This window comes from Marmota flaviventris, chromosome 12 (genome assembly GCF_047511675.1).
Source record: "Marmota flaviventris isolate mMarFla1 chromosome 12, mMarFla1.hap1, whole genome shotgun sequence".
NCBI lineage: Eukaryota > Metazoa > Chordata > Mammalia > Rodentia > Sciuridae > Marmota > Marmota flaviventris.
The window spans coordinates 84091470-84119100 of NC_092509.1; the positions used below are offsets into that span (position 1 = coordinate 84091470).

Sequence of the window (27631 nt, forward strand, 5' to 3'; positions counted from 1 at the left end):
ACCAGATGATAAATTTCCATTATTTAATTCTTCTCATGTGTGATACTTTATTATAGTAGCCATAGCAAATCAGGACACATTTTAGTACTACAATCAGGGTATATACTGCTGTGTGAAAAATATCTAAAAATATGGAAGTGGTTTTACAATTGGTTAATTGGTAGAGGATGAGTTTTATGTTGAATGACAAAAAAGTTTAGATTACCTTGAAACAATGTTGATAGTAATGCTTATGTTATTGAAAATTTGGTGAGTGCTCTATAAAGAAAAGAGAAATATTACAGTTGAAACCAAGATTCTCTTTATTGGTTGTCTTAGAGCAAGCACATATATTGTCAGAAAGAGAATCTTGGTAGAAATATGAATGTAAAAGATGCTTCTGATGAAGTCTGAGATGCAATTGAGGAACTTGTTATTTGAAAGTGGGGAAAGTTGATCATTGTTGTATGGTGGAGATGACTTGGCTAAATTGTGTTCTATTGGATGGAAATAGAAGTTGAGAGTGATAAACCTGGAAATTGAACTGAAGAGATTTCTAAGGAAAGTGTTGAAGGCACAATCTGGTTTCTTCTTGCTATTTTTAGTAAAATGCAAGAGGACAAAGATACATGGAAGAAGATTTTGAGTATAATGGTTGGATGTAACGTGATCTGTGATCTGTCCTACATTTTAAAAGATCACTTTGGAGGCATTACAGAAAGTAGACTAAGTGTATTAGGAGATATAAGAAAGAAAAATAAAGAAGAATGACCAGTCAGAGAAGCTGAAGAAGAATAATTTAGGTGAGGGAAAATAATGGCTTAGTTTAATGTGTAGTAGTTAAGATGATGAAAGATAATTGTAGGATATATTTCGAAAGTAAAGCTGATGTAATTTGTTATTATCTTGGATGTAAGTTTTAAAATAGAAAAGGCAAAAATAAGAACTGTTATGTGAAATTTAAATAATACATCCATGCTTACTGACATTCAAATGTTTAGGGAGAAGCAAATTTTGAGAAAGAAATAATGTGTTCAGCATATGATGTTTGAAATACCTGTGGAATACCTAGCTACAAATATTAAGCAGGTATTTGGATATATGTATTTGAGTTTCTGATTTTGAAATTGTATTTCTGGGAATTATAAATATAGAAATGTACTTTAAAGATACAGGACTAGATGGAGTAAGTCACATAAGGATTTGCATGTAGTTAGTGAAGAGGAGTCTTTGGACTAAACCCAGGTGTGGTGCAATGTTTAGAGGATGAGAATCCAGGTTTTAAAGAAAAACAATTACGGAACAGATTCAACAGAGAGTGGGTCTGTACAAACTGAGTGCAAGATGTGTTTAAGAAAGAAGGAATATTTCAGAAGCTTTTTACTGAATGTTGATCACCAGATTTGGGAAGCTAGATGTCATTGGTATTCATATAACAGCAGATTTTTGGTGAAATATTGGGTTATTAAAGCCTGAAACATACTTCCAATAAATAGGAAACCGTGCTGCCTCCAGCCATCTGGGAGCAGTGAGTTTTGGAATAGCTCTCCCACTCTAATGCTTAGAATTCTGGACAAAATATGTAAAACAATTATTTTCAGACTGAACAACAGGCAATATGAGACTGTGATCTATGAGGGTAAGGAAAACAGTGAGATCATCCCCAAAACAAACCCCACCTTGTACCTGGAGGCATTTATAAGATTCTGGTGCAGAAAAAGATAAGCAAGTGGTTCATTGCAGTTTCTCTGAGATGAGAGACAGAGATGTGAATTGGAGGGGAGGAGATTGTGAAAAGGCTGGAATGCCTGGAGCTGAGGACCAAGAGGAGGGAAACTGCATGAAAAGCTTCAATATTCTGCATAGGGGACCCTTGGAAACTTGTCTGAATAACACCACACACATATTCAGGATGAGAGTACTTGAGGTTAGGCAAGGAATAATAATTAGGAAAATAAAAAAGCAGGGAGATGCAGAATAAGAAATAAACCTTGTGTGCTTTAGGAAAAATGGATGTCTAATCCAAAAGTGGAGAGATCTCCTTGCAGGCCTAGATAGTCATGAGATACCCCAGAAAGGCCAGTTCATTTTAAGTGTGCATGCAAACCATTTTAGAATAATAATACTTTAAAAATAGCTCAACAGAGCTTAAAAATAAGGATTGTTTTTAGGAAAAGCTTGTTTACAAGTAACTACCAAGCAGGGTGTGATGGTGCATGCCTATAATTTCAGTGGCTTGGGAAGATGGGGCAGGAGGATTGCAAGTTTAAAGCCAACCTCAATAACTTATGGAGAACCTGACTCAAAAAAAAAAAAAAAATTAGAAAAGAGCTGGAGGGGTAGCTTAGTGGTTAAGTGCCCCTGTGTTTAATTCCTGTTACCAAAAACAAACAAACAAAACAACAACAACAACAACAACACACACACACACAAATTAGTGCCAAAATTAAACTCAACAATCATTAAAGGATGATAAAAATTTGGAGACTCAACAATCTAATGTTGAAAATGGTTAGCATCTTAAAGAATTACTAGATAGGCAAAGAAGCAGAAAATATATTTTGTAAACTGGAAGAAGAATTAATCCATATGAAAAGGCATACCAATTAGAGATGATGAAAAAGCAAGTCTTTTAAAATAAATTTGCACATGTATTCACAGAATGTGAATGCAAACATGAGCACATTGAAGAGAAAAATATTTTTCAAGAAAGTAACAAAAGCAAGTATAAAATACATATAGAAGTACAAAACATCCAGCATCACCAAAGTGATCATAAGGAGAGAAGGAAAACTAGAGGTATCATACTTTCTGATTTAAATACATATTTTAGAGCTACAGTGATTAAAAATGTCTGGGACCAGCATAAATGTATACTGACATACATACTATTGGAACAGATTAGAGAATTTAGAAATGAATTTATGCATATATGCTCATCTTTATAAAGAGAAGAAAAAAAGAAAAAAAGAGAAACTCAACAGGTGGAAAACGTAGCCTGCAGAATGGGAGAAAAGAATGTTCAAAACTATGTAAGAAACTCATAACTTAATAGCAAAAAAAGAAATATGTTATCTGGTAAAAAACAGGCAAAAGTTTTGAGTAGACATTTTTTTTCATAGAGATTTGTTCAATTTCATATGACTTCTTAATCCTCTTTTTAAAAACATGTTTGTGAGTACTTTTTCTGATTGCCTGTGTATTTGATAATGACTTATTATGTTTATTAACTTAAATTTTGTAATTCAGCTTTACTTTATAAATGAATGAATTTAAAAAAGGAGTCCAATAGATAAGGTACTGAAATACAGTCAAAATATATCATTATGTCTTTTGCTAAGTGCTACAGATATATTTCATAAATTGAAAATTGGGTTGAATGTGACCTTTGATAAGAGCAGTATCTTCTCATTTTCTGGGTCATGAACTCCATTTGAAAATCTAATTACAATTGTCATAGATGGGGTTGTAAATAATTCATGTATAAAATTTCATCTAACATGTCTAAAATTTTTCATGGGTCATTAGGATTCCAGCAAAAACAATCCTGCCATTGTTAAAGTGATTTGCCTTAGAACACAAACAAAAATTTTTTTAGACAATTCAAATTTTAAAAGTTGAATATTAGGGAGAAGTTCTTTACTGATTTGATTTTTAGTAAAACTGACTTCAGGGGAAATGTTCACCTTTCAAGGAACTATAGATACCCTGTTGACCCAATAGTACCCTAAGGTACAAGTTCTCACAATCAGTAGCTTCAATTATTGGTCAGAAAAAAGGTGAATTATCAATAGGGAACCTTAAAACTCATTCATCTTATTCTCGGCTTTTAGAAGAATAAATTTAAAAATCTTATTTTTATGCTTTTTTTGTATATATTTGGAAAATATTTATTTTCTATTTTTCATGTGACATTATGCTACAGAATATTGCTCTTTACTTTTCATCACTTAATTCTCTCCTCACAGGATTATTATGGTTTTTTTCTCTTTCTTGGGAAGGCATATAATCAAAAAGAAAAACTTGGGTCTGCTGAGGGGCCTATCCTTCCAGCATGGACTGTGGGGAGCTTAGGGATGCAGAGAAACCCCTCCAGAGATGGCTTTAGAGAACAGCTTCAAGAACAGGGTCTGTTTAATTGCATGGCAAAAATAGCTTTTATACTGGGTATTAGCCAATTTACATACAACAGCCATGATAGGCCAGAGGTGATACACAACATATCATCTTAGGGACGTCCAGATACCAAGAGTTCAGAAACTGCCATGTGGGCTGACCTTGCACCAACAGGGGAATAACTCCTTGTCAAAAGAGCAAGGAAATTGTGCTTGCCAGTGTTCTGACAGCAATCTGTCCCCAAGCATAGTGTTCTCTGTTAGGACTTCCCTGATGCACAATGATCAAGATAAGTAATCCTTCATGAGGGTCCAAGGTCAGGCCCTGCAACAAGGGTCTTTAGGATAAAGACTCATTTATTCCTCCATTGGATGGAAATATACTTCAAATGCTTTCTATGTACCTCATACTCTTTATATTTTCATTCATATTATTCATGCTATCACCAAGAAATAAATACTGTTCTTCTTATCCATCTGTGAAGTACAAATGAATGCTCGGTGCTAGGGTGAGCAAAATGTAGGCTGGCCCTTGCTTTCATGGAACTTGAAGTTTAGTGGGGACTAACTTAAGAACAAGCATTAAAAATTCGGTTATTTTAATGGTTTGAAAGGTTAAATCAGAATATAATGGGACCACATAATATGGACTTCAATCCTAGTTGAAACGGCTTCTCTGACAAGTGGCTTTTTTGAATGAAACTCACAAATAGGGTTCTCCCAGGAAAGAATGTTATGGATAGATGGTTCCATATCAGAAATGCTTAAGAGTGGAGAAATTATTATCACTGGAATAAAGATCACAGAGTCTAAGGGGGTAGTTTTGGTTATATTTTAATAAAGGGTGTTGTAAAGAAGTTTGCACTTGATGCTAAAAGTAATGAAACTACGTTAAGACATTATGCTGTGCTATGTAACAATGAGGTTTTAGCTTGAAGGGGTATGGTTTCTGACAAGAATACAGAATTAATCAAGAAACATAAATTTGATAGAGATACTGATTGTGAGGCTATGGGCCTTGTTCCAAGCCAGAGGTAGCAATTGTGTGGACTTGGTAGTGGGACTTGGGCTGGAAAAATATTGAACATAACAGAGCAAAATTTAGAAGACATAATCAACAAGACTTCAGAACTCAGTAAATACAGGAAAACAAGCGAGGTTATGGTTTAATAAAGGGTGTCGTAAACCTTGTTAAGAAGTTTGGCATCACCTAGTATGCTCTTGGGGAGAAGGAAAGATTATTATCAGGAAGATAAGTTCAGTTTGAGAAAAGAATGTCAAAGCACAACCAAAGGCATGGGGTCAGAGAAGCCAAAGAATACTCAGGAAGCCATTAGTCTACAGGTCAAATACTGCCAAGAATTCAGTGGGTGGGTGGTAGTGGGGGCAGTTAAGAAAGGAGACAAACTCATTTTCTGACAACCAAACCTGTCCTAAAAATCTGGTCTGTAGTCACTTTATTCATGTATTTTGTAACCTCTAGAATGAAAATTAGAGCCCAGTTTGTGACTCTAAAAAGCACATACTTTTTCCACTTTCTCTTATTTCAGAGAGATAACTAGACTTAATATTTCATATTTTAACAGTTTTAGGTTTATAGAAAAATTGAACAAAAACATTAAATATTTACCCATGGCACCCCAACATACCTCATTTTAAACATCTTTCATTAGGGTGATATATTTTTTAAAATTGAAGAACTAATATTTGTTCATTACTTACGTCCATAATTTACATTAGGATATTCTCTTTTTTTTTGTATATTCTATGAGTTTTCACAAGTATATGATGGTATGTATTCACCATGACAGTGTAATATAGAATAGTTTCATAGTCGAAAATATGCTCCACCTTTACATCTCTCTACCCTCCTCCTCTTCCCGAGTGGCTGGTAATCATGGATCCTTATGACTGTCTCCCTAATTTTGCATTTTCCTGAATATCATATTGTTGGAATCATGCAGTATGTAGCCTTTTCAGATCAACTCTTTTTTCCTTTTAGTAGTAGGCATTTGAGCTCCTGCATATCATTCCCTGATATAATAGCTTATGTTCTTTCCATTGATGAGTAGTTCATCTAGTTCATTGCATCCATGTAGCATAAATTTTTTATCCATTTACCTATTGCAGGGTGTCTGGTTATTTTCAAATGTATGCAATTATGAATCAAATTGCCATAAGCATTTGAGTGCAGATTTTTGTGTGGACATAAACCAAATGATTGGTAAATATCAAGGACCCCAATTGCTGGGACATCTGTAAGAATATATTTAGTGTATTTTTTAATGTTTTCATTAGTGCATTATAGTTGTACATAATATTGGGGCTTATTTTGATGTAATCACAAGTACACAGAATATAATTGCTCTACTTTAGTCCCTAATACTTCCTTTTTCCAATCCCCTTCTCCCTCCTTCAACCCCCTTCCTTACTCTTCTGGTCTCCATACTATTTTTTATGATATTCCTTTTATATTTTGTTTTTCTCCCTATCTTCTGCATGTGAGAGAATACATTTGCCCCTGAGTGTGACTCTCTGAGTGTGATTTATTGTTAGCATGGTGTTCTCCAGTTCCATCTATTTCCAGCAAATGTTTGTGTACACTTTGAAACTTAATTGTTTTTGTATTAAAATCCACTTAATTTTACATTTCAATAACTTTAAATTTAAAATATAGCTTTTCTAAGTAGTTCATATTTGGAGCTTACTTTTCTCTCATATGAAATCTTGGGGGAGGGGGAAGATACCATGAAGGTAGAAGGGAGACTACTAGAGAATAGGAAGAAGAAGGAGATCTGGGAGCGGTAGGAAGGAGTGTATTAGGGGTAGAAATGATCAAAAATGTTATGTGCATGCACAAATATGCCACAATGAAGCCCATTATTCTGTATAATTTTATATTATATTAATCAAATTTGAAAATCTGGAAAAATACTTCGATCATTCTTATAATCTTTGCATTTTAATATGTGTATTCGACATATTAAAACATTTAAAGTCATTTTCCTGTGGAGATTTAGATCCACCAAAAATGCTTTCTGTGGTTCCCTCTTACTTTTTTCTCTCTAATTCCCCCTTTCTACTTTTTTATTCGATTTCTTTGTTGCATTTATAAAGTGTAATAATACTTCACATAGATTATGAAACTCCAGAAAACATATTTTTTTCATTATATAGACATATATATTTTAATTGGGAGGAAAACATTATTTTATAGTCACTCAAACATTAACCACTTTTGATACTTTTCTTTGATTTCTGAATTTCTAACATTCCCCAGTATCCTTTTTCTGAAGTCTAATAAATTTTCTTTTGCTTTTCTTGTGGTATGATGCCGATGACAGTACATTTGCTTAGATTTCTTTATTTTATTTTATTTATTATTTATTTTAAAATTTCTTATTTTATTTGTTCCTTTTAGATGTACCTTGTATTTGAATACATGTCCAGGGTAACTTCACATCATGTACAACCACAATAACAGGATCCTAATTAGAATAAGGTATACTCCATGTATGAAAAATTTGCTAAAATACATTCTACTGTCATGTATATCTAAAAAGAATAGATTTTTTTATTTTAAATAAATACTTTATTTCACCTTCTCTGAATATTTTCTCTAGATATAAAATGCTGGCTGTTTTTTTTTCCTTCATTCTGAACTTTAGTACAGTTATACCATTGTTCCTTGGATTAATAATTTCTGATGTGAATCCTTGGTCGTATGACTCTCTTTCTTTTGTTCTGTCAAGAATTCTTGGAGTTTCCTGAGCTCCTTCAATGAATGTGTGTGTGTGTGTGTGTGTGTTATAAAATTGAGATATTTTTAGCTATTCTCCAAATCATTGTCTGCCTTTTTTTCAATTTTGTTTTCTTCCTGGGCATCCACCTACATATGTAAGAGCTATCTTACATTGTTTCATAAGAGACTGAATACTGTTGCTTTGTTCTTTACTTTTCTCTTTGTTTTATGAATTGAATAAGATAAGTTGATCTATGATCAGGTTTGCAGACTCTTTCTTCTGTCTTCCTTTCTTCTTCAAAGTCTGTCCAGTGAATATTTTTCATAAACATTGGATTCTTTTATTTGATGTTCAAAATCCTTTCTCTTACTCTGGTTTTGCTTTCCTTTTATTTGTAACAGGTATATATTGCATTACTATGTTGATCATAGTTGTACTAGTGGCTTTTGTTTCTTGTCTGATAATTCTAGCATCCAGACAGTAAAGGCTAACATCTATTAGTTATCATTATATTTTTTTCCTATGAAAATGGGTCACATTTTCATGGCACTTCCTATGTTAAGCAATTTTGCATTGCTTGTGGATATTGCAGGTATTGCATCATGTTGTGGAGCCATGAATCCTTTTGTTTTCCTCCAAAAAGTGGTTTTGTTCTTTTTAAGAGGGAATTTCATTTGGTGTAGCTGAAAATGCAAAATTTATCACCCTGGAAGTTGAAAGTAGCTCAAATATCAGTTCAGATTACAATTATAACCCATGGGCATGAATGACTTATGGGTTAGCCAAAGGTGTATAAATGTATACATAATATATTTGGTTTCTCTTTTCTGTCTTTCCCTTTTTCAAGTCTGCGTCCCTTCGTATGCCTGGCTCTGTTCCCTATTTCTTCTTGTAGGCTTGCTATGAAGTTTTTGTCACCCTGTGTTGCTGTGATAATCACAGCTGCTCTCAGGTCAAAGCAACAAAACTGAGGAAAAATATGACATGTAAGTTTCTTCCTCCCAGTTTTAGTTTCCCCCAATAACTGCCTATTTTATTTCATTTTTATCCCTTGTGTGATGATTTTATAGATTTTAATCCAGAGCTTATAGTTGTTATCTGCAAGAAGTACAATTTACGAGGAGCTTACTTTTCCTTATTGGTAGATCTCCTAGCATCTGGTATTCCCTCCTTCATTATTAATGTTTCATTTGTCTGTGGTGTCAGGAAGCAAATCTCATTTTAATATCTTCTTGCTAAGAAATCCATCCATGTTCTTTAACTTTTATCCTTAGTGATACTACTCCTATTATTAAGACGATTCACATATAAAAAAAAGCTTATGTTTATCCAACGTTAGCTAACTTCCAGTTTTTGATAAGAGCTTTCTATGTTATGTATATATTTCTATAAGATAGAAATCCTATAAGGTAGAAAAATATTTTTTTCAAATTGGCAACTCTACCTTGTCCAAGTCCAGTCAGGTATTAAGTGTCAAAAGCAGGATTAAAATGCTAAAAATGCCCACTTTCTTTAACACAACACTAAACAAAATGAAAAAAAAAATATATGTATATATATATATATATATATATATATATATATATATATATATATATATATTACTTTAATAGTGTTTTTTTTTCAATTTCTTCCTTACCATTCATGTTTTTTACTTTTACTAAAAGAAATAACAACCACCAAGCACTCCTGAATGACCTCTAATCTTCTCATCAGATTTTAAATGTGTTACATAATCAACAGATACCATTTGGTGAATCCGTAGCATTATTAGAGTCATCACCATGTACTAATTTTTTCTGAGTATGCACATTGTCCACTGGAGCTATTCTGGACTTCTATTCATAAATATTTAAATAATTTGCAATTACAATCTTAGTTTGGGCTGCTGTTAAAAAATATAATAGAAGGACTGGGTTATAAACAACAAAAACTTATTTCTCACAATTGTCTAGACTAGAAAGCCTGCAGTCAAGGTACTAGGGGAGTCAGGTAAGAACTGACTTCCTAGTTTACAGACATTGTCTTCATATTGCATCCTCCTATGGTTGAAGAAGCTTGGGAGTTCAATGTGGTCTATTTCATAAGAACATCAATCCCATGAGGGTAAGATGCTCATGACTTAATGATCTCCAAAGGCCACATCTTATAATACTATCACAGTTGGAGTTGGGATTTCATCATATAAATTTGGGGAGCAGGGGAAGACACCAATATTCAGTCTAAAGCAAGTACCAACTTTTATAAGAACTATTTCTTTCTGCATTCAGATAAACAATCCCTCATATCTACCTATGCTTTGATATTCCTTTCTTTCCCAGCAATATGTCAAATAGAACTTTCTATGATGATGGAATTGCTCTATATCTCCACTGTCCAATATGGCAGCCACTAGTCAGATGTTACTTTGAACATGTGATGTATGGGTAGAATAGAATTTTTTATTTTAGTTAAATAGAATTTAACATCTGCATGTGACTATTGGCTACTATATAAAACATCTTTGTGCTTCTTTTAAAAAATGTATTAACTATAACTGTGAGGCATAGTTCTCTAAAAATCTGTCTTGATTTATTTAATTCATTATATAATTATTTAGGGTGTGAGTATTGTAAGATTTCATTTTAAGCATGAATTGGATTTTTTTAAGTTTTATCATTCAAACATTTTCTATTTTATTATATATACAAGTTTTTCTTTATACACACACAGTTAAATCCATTAACCTCTACTGTTGCATAAAAATGTGAAATAATGTGTCCTTTAGATAAATGGCCACTGTAGTTGTTTTCCTTTTACCATTCCTTCTAAACATGTTAATAATATCAGTCAATATTTTTTTCTTCCATAGAGATTGCTATTAGGTCAAATGCTGTGTTAGTTGTGCTGCAATTCTGGAGGCTTCTGACTCACAGGAGTGTTTTAGAAAACTTTTTTTTTTTTTTTTTTTTTTGCATTTGTCTACCTATTCAATTTTGAACTAATTGCTATAATTAGTGCTGATTGAAGTAAGTACTGTTACCCTCTTCTTCAGTTACTGTTTACTCTTATAGTTTACTATTACTTTTACAGTTTACTGTTACCCTTTTTTATTGTGTCCTCAATGTAAATGGTCATGTTTGTACACGTTTTGAACTATGGAGTTGATCACTTAACACACCAATTGCTTGAATATTTTTACTTTATATATTTGAAGCTTTTAAATTATTTTTTAAATTATTCTCATAATATTTTGACTTTTTGTCATTTCAGGATCATCAGACTATTTTGAGGGCATGGGCTGTAAAAGATTTTGCTCCAAATTGTCCTTTGTATGTCCAGATATTAAAGCCAGAAAATAAATTCCATATCAAATTTGCTGGTAAGTTTTAATCCTGAATGAGATTCTTTGAATTTCTTCCAGCTCTCATTGTAATTTAAAAGCTGTGTCTTTGAAGTTAGTAGCAACTAAATGTATTCATCTTACAAAACAGAAAGGATTTTCTTTTTTATCGTTTACTTGTTGTAAATGAATTTCCTCACTTTAATGTATGAAACTATAATTTGGGGAGAGATCCTTTACTTTTAAATGTAACTTGGTGACTTTAAGAATTCAGCTTACTGGATAACTTTGTAAACCTAAGTTGATTGGCAGTTGATTTGTACACAATAGGAACACACATTTCAAATCCTTTCTTCATTTATCCTTAAGTATATATATAGAATAATACTTTCCTATAGATTATTTAAAACACAGATAAGTTTGTCCCACTATAGAATAATGTATTAACATGTTTTGGTACATTTAAATAGATTTAATTTGGGGTGTAGACTTTGGAAAATTTTCAAGAAAAAGATATCTGTGTGAGTTTTTTGAAAGCAATACTTTTAAGAGAATTGATCACATGAGATTTTTTTTCCTTTGAATTGTTAGGAAATTGAACAATGAAGTGGTGCTTGATTATTTTTTTCTTAAATGCTTCCATGGGAGAAAGGAACTAATTTTAATTCAGGCAGTGAATCACATACATATTGTTCCCCAAATATAACAACTGTATTGTGTTTTATATTTTACCTTAATAGCCTGAAACATCAAATTTATTATAATGTAGGTAATTTTAGCAATGTGTCAGCAAAATGCTTTTCCTTCAGAAGACTTGTTCACAAATGTTAAAATGCTTACTTGTTAGCATATGATATTGAAATAAAAAATTCTAACCCTAAAGTATTAAAATAATAATAGGAAAATCAAGAGATTATTGCTATTCTATTTCTTCTGTTTTATATATGCTAGCCTTCCATTGCATCATTATTTTTTTTTCTGAAAATGTAGAGTGAACAACTTCAAGTAATGTCTTTCATACTTGGCTACATATTAATATCTGTTTGGAAGACTTTTTTTAAAGTAATAATTAGAGAGATTCTGATTTAAATGGTCTGAGATAGTGCTAGGGCTTCTTTAATCCTATTGCTTTAACTTAAAACTAAAGGTACATCTTTTGTAAGTGATCCTGTGAACAAAGTGGAAAAATACAAGTAAAGTAAGCCACCTACTCCCTGGTACACATGTAATTAACAATGACTAAATGCTAGTAGTTTCTCTAAAGTACATTTTTTATCACTTAGTAAAAAAAGGATATTTTTGAAAATTTTTCATTAAACCTGGGAATTATTTGCTTTGACAAAATTTTTAGGATAGCGGTAATGACATGGCACTATGCAGAGTCCCCAAAATATGAATTTAAAATTCGGTCCTATAGCTTAACCTTGATGCATGCAAATTAGTATTCTGAGCCCTATTTTTCTTCTTTATAAAAGATCATAATATATATGGTATTTCTGCTTCATCAGTTATGTTAAATAAATACTAATCTGAAACACATTCAATGTTCACTAAATGAGTATTGAATCTAAATCTTAAAACAATTACAATGTGTGGTTTGGGAGGACAATTTGTAATATTGAATGTTTCATAACTAAAATTGAGAATAGACTTCAGTTCTTCCTTCCTTCTGTAGTAAGCTATGGAAATACTCCCCACAGATCAAACTTGCTGAACTAATCTATTTTTATATAAAAATACAGGCATTATTTACATTGATCTTTTAAATTTTTAGTTTACAATTGTGAAAATGAGTGAAATAATAAAATTGTATCTTAATAGTTTATCTCAATATTTCTCATTTTGACACCTGTTGAAATTTGAGGAGTTCTTTTTATATTATGAAATGATGAAAGCACCCTTGTTTCTTTAAAATGTCATAAAAATAAAGCTTGCAGTGATATATAAGGTTCACAAACCCAATATAATGTATTTTTATAACAGCATGAGTTCATAAAAAATTATGAGCTTTACCTTTACAAGGATAGTATATTAAAATGTTGCTTAGTTTGTGTGGATGCTTAAAATAGTAGTCCCCATGAACCATACTCCCTGAGTGTGTGTCACCTTGCAATGGGACTTTCTGGCTTTTTATCCACAAAGAGTAGAAATCTACTTCTCCAGCCTTGAATATGGTTTTCCTTGTGGTTTGCTTTGACCAATATACTGTAACATATGATATCATAATGAAAACACTGAAAAGCCATGGAGCTTCTGCTATGTACTCATATTAGGAGCTTTGTTTAGCCTCTCTGAGGATGGAAAGTCATGTGAAAAGTGAGGCATATCTATCCCAGCATTGTGCCTATTCAGCTCCCAACTTCCTTACCCATCAGCTCACTGAATCATACTAACCCACACTATGTTGAGAAATAAGTTTTCTTTGTTATAAAGCATAGGGATTATTTGTTTTTTAGCAATAGAATACTAACATCATATGTGATAAAATAGTAATTGCTTTATTTTTAAGTCATCTTCACTGGATGATATTCATTATATTCCTAACCTTGCATTTGCCTGAATATTAAATAAACACTTTTATAATTTTCATAAGATATGGAATTAGACATTCTAATTTCCAGTATATAGCCTATTTTTTATTTATTTTTTTAATATTTATTTTTTAGTTTTCGGCGGACACAACATCTTTGTTTGTATGTGGTGCTGAGGATCGAACCCGGGCCGCACGCATGCCAGGCAAGCGCGCTACCACTTGAGCCACATCCCCAGCCCAGTACATAGCCTCTTAAACTTCCACTAAATTGTGGAATTCCTGCCATTAGTAAATGTAATGCATTTTTAAAAGTGAATTCATTTTATTAAAAGATGTGTAAAATGGATAAACTTAACTTGTTTATGCATTAAATATTAGAGAGCAAAACACAACAACAACATAGCAATTATTATTTTATGCACACTTACAATTCAGACCTTTTATACTTCTCTTGTGAAAATAAAATTATTGAATTATTACATTCTTATTTGAATAAATTTTTACATAAGATTTTTTTACATGAGATTTAGGCTATTAATTATAATTAAAACAGTCTTCTATACTTTGATCAGATCCAATAAGAAAAAGTTCTGATCCATGTGGTTTGAGCAATAGAAAAGATAAACTTTCATTCATATTACCAAGAATGGAAGCTAAACAAATTAATATAGAGGGAATCAGGAAGAATATTTATAAAAGATATCTGAATATAAACTATAAATCACAGGCAAATTCACATAACAGAAGAGTATAATTCACAGAATATTTTCCCTTTTTATAATAAATTTATCAAAGTACGTGATTAAAACCAGAATTCTAAAGTGAGACATTTTTTTGGTGAAATCTTTGTTCTACTGTGTATTAAATACAGGACCTCAGGACTCTTTATTTCTCTAAGCTTGTGGTGTATGATTTATAAAAGCTTGTAAGAGAAACTACCCCATAGGGTTTTCATGATTGAAGAAAATATTTTGAAGAAAACCAGCCACCAGTTAATGATGTCTGTCAGGGTAATTGTTATCACTAATATCTTGGGTACCTATTTCTCATCCTCATGACAAATATTTATCATAGTTATTGCCAGGAAAAATAACTGAAATATTATTACAGCAATTCAAACAGTACATGATTCTGAGCTTACATATATTTTCCCAGAGAATAGAAAAGAAAGCTATTTCTCCAACTCATATTATGGGACCAACATAGTCTTGAAAAAAATTCATTAAGGATAGCATTAGAAATGACATTTAGAGACTAATTTAATTGGTTAACATAGTTAAACATTATATAAAATATGTTACCAAAACAAACTAAATAATCTATTTTAAAAAGAATATATCACCAGCAAGTTAAGTTATTCCTGAAATAGATTATCGTGTTAACGGAGAATGATCACATTATCTTTTCAATGGATGCAGGAAAAGTATATGAAAGAAAATTCAATATATATTCACAAGCAAAAAAATAAAATGATAGCAAGAAAACTACCGAGAAGCTAGAAACAAAAACCTCCAAACCTAAGGGAAGTTATCTTCAAAATAACCCAGAGAAAATAAACATTGAATGATCTCATATTCAAAATATGTCTTTAAAATTAGGAACAAATAATGGTATCTGTTAAAACGATTGTTTTCTACTTTTTCCCTCAAATCCTACAGATTTTTGTAAATATGGAAAATGCAGAGAATAAATATTAGCAGGCAAGAAATAAAATTGCCATTTTCTACATGTTATCAGATTATTTTAAGGAAAATTCAATATAATTTGCTTTTTTCCCTATATACCTGTTTCTTGTTGGATCTCATCCATTTATAAGTGTAAATTTCTCCTTCAGTATCCACTGTGAGCTTCAGTTTTGTATCTGCAACTTACACTGTCAATATCCCCTAGTATATTTTTAATAGCCATTTCAAAATTAAGATATCTAAAAACATTTATTGATTTGTACTGGTCTAGAACTTTTCACGCTTCCCCTTACCAACTTAGAACTTAAGCAAAAACCTATGAGTCATTCTTTCAGCTACTATATTCAATATATCATCACAACCTGTCAGTTATACTGCCTGAATTTCTCAGCCTTATTGACAATCCTAGTCCACACATGATCATCTCTTATTTAGTTATTCCAAAATATTCCCTTGTCATTTTTTTTTCCTGGGTGTTCACAAGTTGATCTGTGAGCTTACTGCTTCTCTTTGAATTCCCCTTCACATATGCATTTGTGATTACTGCTGGGCATCACAGAAGGACAGCTACATCTTTTTTCCTTCATTATCAGGCTAAGCTCTCTTGTTTCCATTTTTTAGTATACAGATGATGAAATTCTAATTCTTTTATAGTATTTTTATTTTTAAGAGTGTGTCTTATGGATTTTTGGGGTCAATTTTCATAGTCAAAAGTCAAATGAGAAACAGTGAGAAACACTTTACCAATAATTTTGAAAGACGTGGCAGTTGGCATTGAAACATGACAGAGGTGATGACAGTGTTTGGTAGATATGATCAATGTAAAATATGGTTGTGTTTACATTTTGTATTCTCTGTCAACCTGTTATAGGACCAATAATTCTAGTAAAGCCTCCCCAAGGTCAATTAAGTGATCTAAAATAACCTGGAAAAAAAATATGCCTCCATGTTATTGAGCCCTTCATAAATAATTTCCTCTTATTTGACAAAACATGATGAAAAAGGTAAAATATAGTTTTCAAATGTATTTCTGGAGTTCCAAAACTATTTCCTTCACCATACTTCATTCCAAAAATAGTCATTAAACAATCTCAAGCACACAACAAAAATAAGTAAGTAAATAAATAAATAAAGCCAATGGGAAAAATGTGTACATTACTGAGAAGAAAAAAAGAAAGAAAGAAAAAGAAAAACCTTGAATGACCTTCAGTGAACTTTAAGAACAAACTGTTATCCAATTATTCTTTTAATATAAAAAAATCTTACTTCTGTCTACTAGTTAGAAGTTACTCAGAAAATCAATGAGAGGCAAATTAATGTTATACTAATAAAGTAATAGCTACATTTAGGTTAACACTCTATTTCCATCTTTTGTCAATATTCAGTTGTCTTTTCTTCCTCAGTTAATTTTCTTTTAATCATTGGGTGAGTCCATTGAAAATTTTCTATTTAACTAATATAAAAAAAACATAAAAAATCAAACTGGCAAATTTTCACCTACGAGTAGGGCAAGGTATATAAAAATCTATTAGTGAATGCAATTGTGAATTGTCTGAATTTTTTTTCTGCATTGATTATATACCACATGTAACGGAATTTGATTATTGTTCATGAATGAAAGAAAGAACCATATTTCAATAGTAAAGTGTTGACTGAATGAAACACTTTTTACTTCACAGTTAGAACATGCCTAGAAGAATGAATCATTATAACAGAACTGTAGGAGCTAGCTTTTTCAGTAATTAAAAAAAAAAAGTAATTACAATGAAAGTTAAATGTACAGCAAAAGTAAATATATTTTAGCAATATCATCAGTAATATTTTAAAATATGCTTTTTCTTAAGGGAGATAATATGACTGCCATTATAGAAACAGTATTGTTTAAAATACATACATACATACATGTATATCTTGGAGAAATGATCTGAACAAAAAATGGAAGCTTTGTCACCATGTAGTTTTTACTGAAGCACCAGACATTTCAATGCCTTTTTTCCTACCCAAAAAAAGAGAGTGTGAAACTATTTCCAAGCAATATAAATATTGGAAATTATCTTAGCTGTTTCTAAATAACATATGGATATGCAGGCTTGACTTTCACCAAATGGTGAAGTGTGAGTTTTTCATGCTGAAACATTTCTTCATTTCCCATATAACGCCCACATAGACATCATCTTAAACTTTATTCTTACAACCTACTTAAGAACATAATGCTTTGGATTTCTATATTTTCAAAATATAAAACACCAAACTTTTGAAAATTCTTGAAATTTAAGATGGAAGTCATTTTCTTTTTATATTACTGTGGAGATCAACGGAAACTACTTGATCTAAGGTCATATTTAAAGACAGAACTATCAGGAGTCTTTTTTTGTGTGTGTATTTCCTTTTTTTTTCTTGAGAAGTTATCAAACTCACATTTTTAAAATAAATAGACAATGAAACTATATTCATTCCATCTACTTTTAATGATCGTTAACATTTTGCCACATTTGCTTGACCTTCTCTCTGTGTACACATGCATACATTTACACAAATGCTTTTACTCAGTGCACTTTCCTGAGAATTGGTAAATTCTGCCATACGTGTACTGTACAATTATGTTTTTATTCCAAGAAGCTAATAAAAAGTCTATAAATTCAGTTCATACTCAAATGGTGTTGTCATAAAAAATGTTCCTAAAAATTTTAAGTTCAGTAATTACACAAAGTTTTACTTTCACTATCTTTAATTTTTTCATTTAAAATTATTTTGATTGAAAATTTTCAGATTTACAGAGGAGTGGTACTGATAGTTGTGAAAGTTCTTCTACAACCCTCAGGTCCCACAATTTAATGTTAATGTCTTATGTAATCATGGTCCATTTCATCAAAATAACAAATTAGCATTTGTTAAGTTTTAGATTATTTTTAAGTGAAATTTGTTCCTAGAGTTCATTCCTTCTAAAAAATATTTTAATAAGTTGTTTGGTTTTTCTTTTTGTGACATTTAAAAATTTAATATGCAGGTCAGTTATATAGCCAAACTATCTGGCTGGTTCATTCTCTTTGACACATGAATAACGTGATTCTGAACATTAGGTATTGCAAGTCATCTTCATGTGGAGCAGTTATGATTTAATTAACTCAGCATTTTTTATGCCTCCCTCCATTAATTTTCTTATATGTTTCACAAGTATAAAATTTCATGGTCTGTAAGAGAAGAATATTTACAGTATTTGGAAAATGGCAGGCACATTCTATCATATGCTAGACCTATGATTTTAAGTCCATAAAGTAGTTCTTAGACACAAATGCTTTTTGAAGAAGGTCAGGTATGTCTTTTTTTTCATTCTCATTTACTTATTCAAACTACTTTCTTGACTTTCTAATGTGAGAACTTTGTTGTTCCAGGTCCTGCTGATACAATTATGAATATAATGTTCTTTCTAGGCCAATGCCAACTTTTATCATGTCCCTACCTCACACCCTTTAAAAAAATCATTGACACAATGTACTTTTACATGCTGCCGAAGAAATCAGTTTGAGCCTGTTCTTTCTGCATAGATTTAATTTTAAGTTGATAATCCCTCCCTTCCACTCCTTGCCACTTGTAAATGTCAAAACATGATTCCAACTATGCGGTAGTTTCATTTGATATTGCTTTATGATTACAGTAAATCCAATGGAATGCAACAAATAGTTAAGATTTTCATGGTTTAATATAATTTCATCACTGAACTGCCTTTGCTTTGAGAAAAGTCTCTTAAAATGTAATTTTTGACTCCAAGAATGAGTTTTTAGTAGCAGGACAGCTAGCAAATAGCAATGATAGTTATTATAATGGGATGCTTATAAAATTAAAATTAAAATTTGCCTTAAATATTAGTGCATAGGTGCTTCATATTGTACATACACATAATCCAATAAATGTATGTGTGCTTGATTATAAATTAGATTTTGCTGAGTCATTAGAATTTTGTTGGAGAAGTAATGAGAGGCTAAAGAGGGTATTAGATGAAGGCATATAGTTTTATCCAGATAACACAGTATCTCTAGGGAAAATGTGCAGTGGAAAGGACAAAAAGAATCTCATAGGAGTGATTATTTAGGTATCTGTTGTAGTTGTTCAGGTGAGAGATACTGAGAAATTGAACAAGAGTGGTGATAATGGAAATGGAGAGTGAGAACAGATTCATGAAACACTTCAGATATATATTGTAGATTTAATGATCAGTTGACTGTGAGAACCATGAGAGTGTGAGAAATCATTTTATCTTTGCAATTCTTATTTTTTTGTATATTCTCACAATTAATAATAATTCTGTTATATAAGGAACTAATTGAATTTTAGTTCCTTAGATATCTAACAGTAGAATATCCTTTCTTATGTGTGCTATCTCTTCATTGATAACATAGTACCTGACATATAGTATTTTATTAATATAATATGAAGAGATCAAAATATCCAGTAATCACATTTAAAAGTAATACCATAAATCAGTAAAACAAAACTGTGGCAAAAATATATATATGAAATAGTTTGCAATATACAAGTAATGTTTGGCCATATTGACACATACAGGTAGAGTCTTAAAGAGGGTGAAATACAGAAAGAGCACCAGAAGTCAAAATTTAAATCCTTGTGATCTTTTCTGAGCATTAAATTATATAAACATAAAATAAAAGTTCAAAGGCCAGGCTAAAAACCACCAGGGACTCATAAGCAAAACAATCCTCAGAGCACAAATAGGATGGAGAGACCTTCAAATTCTGAAATTCTGGGTGACCTTGGTGATTAGCCAGGACATTTGAAATTTTGGAAGAAAAGTCATTTGGCAGTTAGGTTCAACTATTCCCTGGAGGCAAGGCTGTTCTAAATCAATCAGTATTGGATTTCTCTTGATATATAATAAATTACCACTATCTTTTTGTCTTCAAATAACATAAATTTATTATCTACCCCTTGTTAGTGTCTTAGCAGTCTATACTGAAGATATCTGATGGTTTTATTATCTCATCTGAGGCTAAAGTTCTTCCAAGTTCACTTTTTGTTTTTAGGTTTCAGCTCATGATGGATTTCTAATGGAGGCTCCACTTTCTAGAACCTGCCCTCCTTCTTCTGCTACATGGCCTTTTATACAAGATTGCCATTTGTTTCTTAAAGGCCATAGGATGACATTTATTGTAGCTTTGACATTGTCCTTTGACAAAGCACTAGTCTTCTTTTAAGATCAAGGCCAACCAAGGTTATTCTCTTTCTTTACTGAGTAAAAGCCACCTGACTCAGCTTTTTTATATATCAAAACTTAATCATAGTAGTATAATCCTATTATATTTACATGCACTGTCCACACTCAAAAACATGATACAAGATGTATATACCAGGAACCTTGGATCTTTGAAGCCATCCAAGAATTGTCTGCCAAAACTGGCCTTGCAAATCTTAAATAAAAGGCCTTGGAAGTACCAAATTCACCTTACTCCAATCAAAGTGCCATATTTTTAGAGAAAGAAAACAATTTCGGGGCCGGGGTTGTGGCTCAGTGGTAGAGTGCTCGCCTCACACGTGAGAGACCCTGGGTTCGATCCTCAGCACCACATAAAAATAAATAAAAAAAATAAAGATTTTGAAAAAAAGAGAAAACTTTTCAATATTGGGTAAAGTAAGATTCACATTGGCCAGTAGCAAATTAAATTTTTTTTAAAAACCAATAAGCATGAAATTCTAAGGGATAATGATTGAGGTAGAAATCTAACTTTACTTCCAAAAAATATAAGAACAGAAAAAAAATTATGTTCCCAGATTCATTTGATTAGGTAAAAAACATAATGGCTAAAGAAACTTATAGACTGATATTTATTATGAATCAAGATGCAAAAATGTTCAACATAGCAAATCAAATTCAGTCATATTTAGACAAATATATTATAAACTAGTGGGGCTTATTTTTGTGGCTCCACAAGTCATATGCATTTAAACATCAGATAGAATTCACCATATTTGTACTCTAAGGCGAAAATAAAGTACATGATCGCATCACTTTATACAATAGCAGCATTTGAGTTTTAAAAAGTCAATAAATATTTTACAAAAACTTGTGCACATTGGAAGTAGAAGAGAACTAACTGAATTTTTAATTCTAATATTGAGAACAATTAAAAAAATGTCTCCTCTTCTTCTGTTGACCATCATATGGGTCCTAACCTTTGTAAATAGGCAGGAAAAATAAATCAATGAAAAATATATATGGGAATGGAAATAGTAAAAATGTCTTTATTCATAATTCAAACCAAGATTTCTATATAAATATCAGTGAATCTAATAAAGATGATTTAATGTATGAGGATTAATTAATGCAATGATAATTTAAACAAGAAAGCTAAGAAAGCAGCGAAAAATCACACAACACAGACATAAGTTTTTCAGATCCAGAGAGGGGTGGCTCTGCGACTTTAAGGTCAACTTCCACACTGGCAAGAACACTGGAAAAGAAAGAGAGCATGAGCCCAGAATCCCTTTATTTTATATTGGGAGCATCAGAGGGAGATAAAGTTTTAAGGGTGGCGTCTTGCTTCATGATGTCTTGTGGTCAGCAGATTAATTGACATCTTTATGAGTCACACCCATCTCAGGTGCTCTGTGGTATCTTAGGCAGAGCTGGAGAGAGGAATGCACCTGCATCATGTGATCAATCTCTTGACAGGGAGTTCCAAGAGCCAGGCCTTTTCTCTCAAGAGGTACTATGTGCTACACAATCCACACTCAGCCCATGGAGAGCTGTTGACAATATACTATAGATTAAAGGACAGGCTACAACATATCTAAAATAAAACATAGGGGAATATTCTCAAAATTAGGTAGAAAATATTTCACAACTTATAAACAATAATAACAAGAACAAAAAAATAATAAGAAAAAAACTGAAAATTTAACCATCATTAAAATTAATCCTACCACTCTTTACCTATATTATTTAAAGAAAGGCAGCCCTTAACTAACTAGGGTTAAAATAGTCACAATGAACACATATGGGTAAAATTTGCACCCAGGTATATATAAAGAACCTGCAGAATTTCAATATTAAGAATCTAAAGTAGTGAGTTGCATAGGTAGATTGAACACTTTACATACAAGAATAGGACATGAAATGGCCACTAAGAACCTGAAATTATTCTCAGCTTCACTAAGTAAAATGACAATACCATTACATGCACAGTGTAGTGAAGATTAAAAGAATTGTGTTGCAAGTGACTAGTCCTCTCTTGTTCCCCCCCCCCCCCCCGCCCATGACTTACATTCTAATGGGGAAGATGGTGTTGAGCAAGTAAGAACTTACTCGATGGCTTACTTAAAGAAGGGCAACAAGGAGACCATAGGAATAGAAGTTTCAGTATTATGTTGGGGATGTGTAAGCTATAAGTGAATAGAGAAATAATTTAATCCCACTTAGGTGAATTAGATTTCAATAATTCCTGGGTATGAACATAAAATAGGAAGAACCTGTTGTAGGAGATGGTGTAATGAATCCCTAGGAACTGAAAAATTACAATGTGCCTGTAACAAGATAGCAGATTTTAGGAGCTAGGCACTAGGAAAATAGGCAGAAATAAGATTATCCAAAAGTTTATATTGCACTTGTAGAATTCTGGATATTTTCTTATAAATAAAAGAAGGTACTGAAGATTTTTCCAGCAGAATATCACATTAAAATGTTAATCCTTAGCATGCCTCTCTGAAGGTAATAATAGGAAGGGCTTTACAGAGCATAGGTGTTTGTGTATTTCTTGTAGAACATAGTAAAAGAATGCATATTGTGAAATCCACAGTGGAGGGGGCATCGGCTAACATCTCTTAACACAATTCATGAATGTCTCATGAGGAAATAATATGAGCTGTACATAAAATTTAAATAAAGGGACATCATTGTTATTTGTAGGAATAAATGTAAAAAGAAACAAAATATGTAACCATCTGAGAATGGTACATGAAATGAGTGAATGTGGGATTCAGTATTATCTGACTATAAATTATTTGCAGTTATATTAGAGTGATGAGCAATACAAATGAAATTAAGAAGATAACAAAATTTCTTAAAATAAGGTAATGCTTCTGTTAATCCTCATATATAATATTATATGTAATTTTTATAAAGGAATATTTAATACTAGTTAGAAGGTATGTTTATGATGATGGTTGTTTTTAATTCATTAGTGATCTTTTTCATTTTCACACATTTCCCAAAAATTCCAAATGACCAAAAATAATTAATGCTATAATCAAGTTTCTGAATGGTTTTATCTAAGTATGTCATTTATTTAACTACAAGAAGGGTTATATTATGTCAATTATCATTTCTATTCATAAAAGTTAATATGAATTTTTGAATATATGAAATCAGCAGATTGTTTCACAATATAATTTACGATCAAATCTCACTTAATATTGTAGTATGTGCACATTCATGGTGCCAAGTTCTCATTTAAGCCCGCAAGCTGTTCTGCATAATAAATCATAAGGACTAAAAGTAATGAGTCTGCCAATAATTACTTCCTTCTTGGGAATGTTCATTCAGTTTCTGATAAGAAATGAAAAATAAAGCAATTTAAAAAGCAGTACTATTTTAAAAAAATCCCTAAGGCTAATGTTATTAGTGGAATTTCTAGGTTTAATTGTATATATACTTGTGTATTTTTTAATACACAGTGCCAATTAATTCTCCGGAAGTATATAAGTTCCCCCTTGCACAATTGGTCAGCATTCCTTTTAACTTTTGCCCCTTGGTTTAATAAAAATTAATATGAGAACTTTAAGGTTACTAGTATGGCAATAATGGTAAGTAATGTTGACATAGTTTGGTTTTTTTTTTTTTTTTTTTTATCCAGAGATTGAGCTCAGGGGTGCTTAACCACTGAGACACATCCCTAGCCCTTTAACTTTATTTATTTATTGCATTTTGAGATGAGTCTCGCTAAATTGGTTAAGGCCTCGATAAGTTGCTGAGGTTGGCTTTAAACTTCTGATCCTCCAGTCTCAGCCTCCCGAGCTGCTGCGATTACAGGTATGAGCCACACCACCCAGGTCATATAGTATACTTGAATGCATTGTTCTTCTAAATCCCCTCTTTTTAAAATATTGTTTTTTAAGTTGTAGATGGACACAATACCATTATTTATTTATCTTTATGTGGTGCTCAGGATCTAACCCAGGGCCCCACACCTGCTAGGCAAGGGCTCCACCACTGAGCCACAACTCCAGCCCCCTCTAAATCTCTTTTTATAGGTTAAATTCTTTTTTTAATATTTATGTTTTAGTTGTAGTTGGACACAATACCTTTATTTTATTTATTTATTTTTATGTGGTGCTGAGGATTGAACCCAGGACCCAGCACATGTTAGTTGAGTGCTCTACAGTTGAGTCACAACCCTGGCCCCTAGGTTGCATTCTTTTGGATACCTTCTGGTATATGTGTATATATACATTTATATATTCATATATTATGAAGAAATAATAAAAAGGAGACAGAGAGACAAGGTGCATAGGCAGGGAAGGTGGCAGAGTGGCTGAGAGGTCAAGCTGCCAAGCTTTATTTATATCAATAGGTTACGTTAGATCATTAGTACCATAACTACATTATTGTTTAGAGTATCAGTAAGGTTGCTTATTCTGAAGTTACATTTCACAGTTGCAATATGCAATGTTAGGAACTTTGTGCAGTTCTCAAGAAAGTCCATTGTCTGGTAGCAAAAATGTTCCTTTATTCCCAGGAACTATGTGCCTGCAATCAAGGTCGAGGCTTGATGAGGCTCTAACACAGAGGCTTCTCAGGGCATTGCCATACCAGCTAGACACTGCAAATATATTTTCTATATTACTAGTTCCTAAGAGACATTGCTGGGCATTCTATGGGTGGGAAACAGGGTGCCTGTTACTCTCCAGGAGTTTGCTCACCAGGGGAACATTTCCCTATACATTTCCATGGCCAGAATCCCTATAATATATTATTATTTATGATTATTATGCATGTATTATTTATCTATTGCTGCATAACCATCCTAAAACTTTGTAGAATAAACAATAAGTATTTATTATCTCCCAGTTTCTGTGTTTCAGGATCTTGGGAGAAGTAATAATCAGGATATTTATGATGTTGCAATGAAGATGTTGTTGGGTCTGTTAACTGAAAGCTTGATGTGGCTAAAATGTACTTTCAAAAGGAGTTTCACATGCTTGGCAAGTTATGCTGACTATGGGGAAGAAGCCTCTATTTCTGTTTGTGTGGATCTTTCCTTAGTGTCCTCATGATGTGGCATCTGGCTTTTCCTAGAGCAATTGATCCTAGGGAGAACAAAGCCTTGGATGACACTGGATTTAGTACCTGGATAGGACACCATTAGTGACTATCCTAGAGACTAGCAACTACAGGCCTATTCAACTGTTTTCCCAATATTTAGATGAGGGTACTGAGGCATAAAGAAATTAAATAAAGCATGGGTGTTGCTGTACTAAGTGGTAGAGTGTGGACTTGGATCTATATTCTGTTTGCAAGAATATGTGCTGTTTAAATATCTGTGGTATTGCCTCTAACAGTTCATTTTAATTTTTAGTTTTTGATAAACATAGTTGTACATTTTTATGTATCTATTTTTTATTTAATTGTATGAGCATTGAAATATAAAATATTTCCCTGATTCCTTATTTTCTACAGAGGAAATTACTTTTCTCATTGTGATTTATAGGGATTTTTCATATCCTAAAAAATTAATATTTTGTCTTTATATATTACATTTTTACCAAATTGAAAGTTGTCTTTGGGTTTTGATTATGATGTTTTCAAGTGATAGAAATTTTTTCTTTTTTTTTTTTTCAAATGTGTCAGTGTGTCCTTCTTGCATTTAAGTGATCTGGGTTCATCAGTTACTAGTTCAAAATAGACTTTTCATATTTTCCCCCAAAGTTACTTTTTTTATGACAGACTTTTTATCAACCCCTAAAATTATCCTCTAAGGTAAAAATTAGTGTGTTGATAATGACTGATATGTCAAACTAATTTTATTTCATGGAACATGTTGTGAATATCATGTTGAAGAGTTCTGGACAGCAGCTAATGTGGGTAGTATTGAGGAATGGTAATCTGTAGAAGGTATGGACCAGTAGACAAAACATTTGAGTCAGTTGTCTCATTAAATTATCCTCATTTTACATTAAGAAATACATTTTAAACTGTATATGCCTCCTAATGAACCTGGAACTTCTATATTTTTGGTATATTGCTTATCTCAGTCTAGTAGGTGAATACTTAGTTGATAATAGCATCTGTCTCTCATTTCTCTATCTACCTACCTATATCTATCTTATTGTCAATACATCTGTATATCTTATAATTCAGAAAGAATAGATATTTATAATTCAGAAAGAACAGATATTTTTGAGGGATAGGGAAAATAGACTTGATTGTTATAGGCAATTTCTAAGAAACAACCAGTGAACAATAGTGAGTCCTTACTGTTTAGTACAAGGGATGCTCCCATTGAAATTTTGTTCAGAGTAGTAGCAAGCTACCAAAACCAACTACAACTCTTTGTATTTGACAATCACAAGTTTGGGTTTGTTTTATTGTTTCTTTGGGGGGATCCTGCACATCATGGCATCTTCTTTCATTAAGGGAAAGGTATGGACGCATGTCAGTGCTTATTTCTATTTATTGAATTTTATGAAGGAAGAAACAAGCTTTACTTGTTATGGGACTTTATGTATGCTTTTTCAGGGCATTTAAATCCGAAGTAACAGGGTTTTTATTGTTTACAGTGTTTTTTTGTTTGTGTTGGAGGTAGAACTAACGAATGATATTGTATAAATTGAAGTAGCACAATGTGATGATTTAATTTACTTATTTTATAAAATGATTAACAGAAGACAACACTCTCATAACCTCACATAATCCTTTTTTTGTATGTATATATAGTGACAAATTTGCTAAGATCTGCTATCTCTTAGTAAATTTCAAGTATCTATTTAGAATTCAGAAAGAATAGATATTTTTGATGGACAGTGTTCTCAGCTATACATTATTTATTGTTCTATAAAATAGATAATAATAGCTATGCCATTAAATCTAATATGAAAATGGATATAGTTGTCCAGAGACTTACTTGGTTAATTATCAAAGATTAAAACTTGTCTGATTTCAAATTCAATATTCCTTCAAATTAAGTAAAGGACAACATTTTCCACATTTCCCCACTTTATGTTGTATTTCTGCAAGTGTTAAGCTA

The 27631-nt window shown here is 32.0% G+C and overlaps 1 protein-coding gene across 3 annotated transcripts in view; it reads left to right on the forward strand.

Annotated features, from left to right (window-relative positions):
- Positions 1-27631, forward strand: part of Kcnt2 (potassium sodium-activated channel subfamily T member 2) — a 360854-nt gene that overhangs the window by 195396 nt on the left and 137827 nt on the right. For all 3 annotated transcript variants that reach the window (XM_027948819.2, XM_027948820.2, XM_027948821.2), the window contains exon 13: positions 11090-11198. In XM_027948819.2, coding sequence (XP_027804620.1) covers positions 11090-11198 — 109 coding nt within the window. The remainder of the gene's footprint in view (positions 1-11089; positions 11199-27631) is intronic.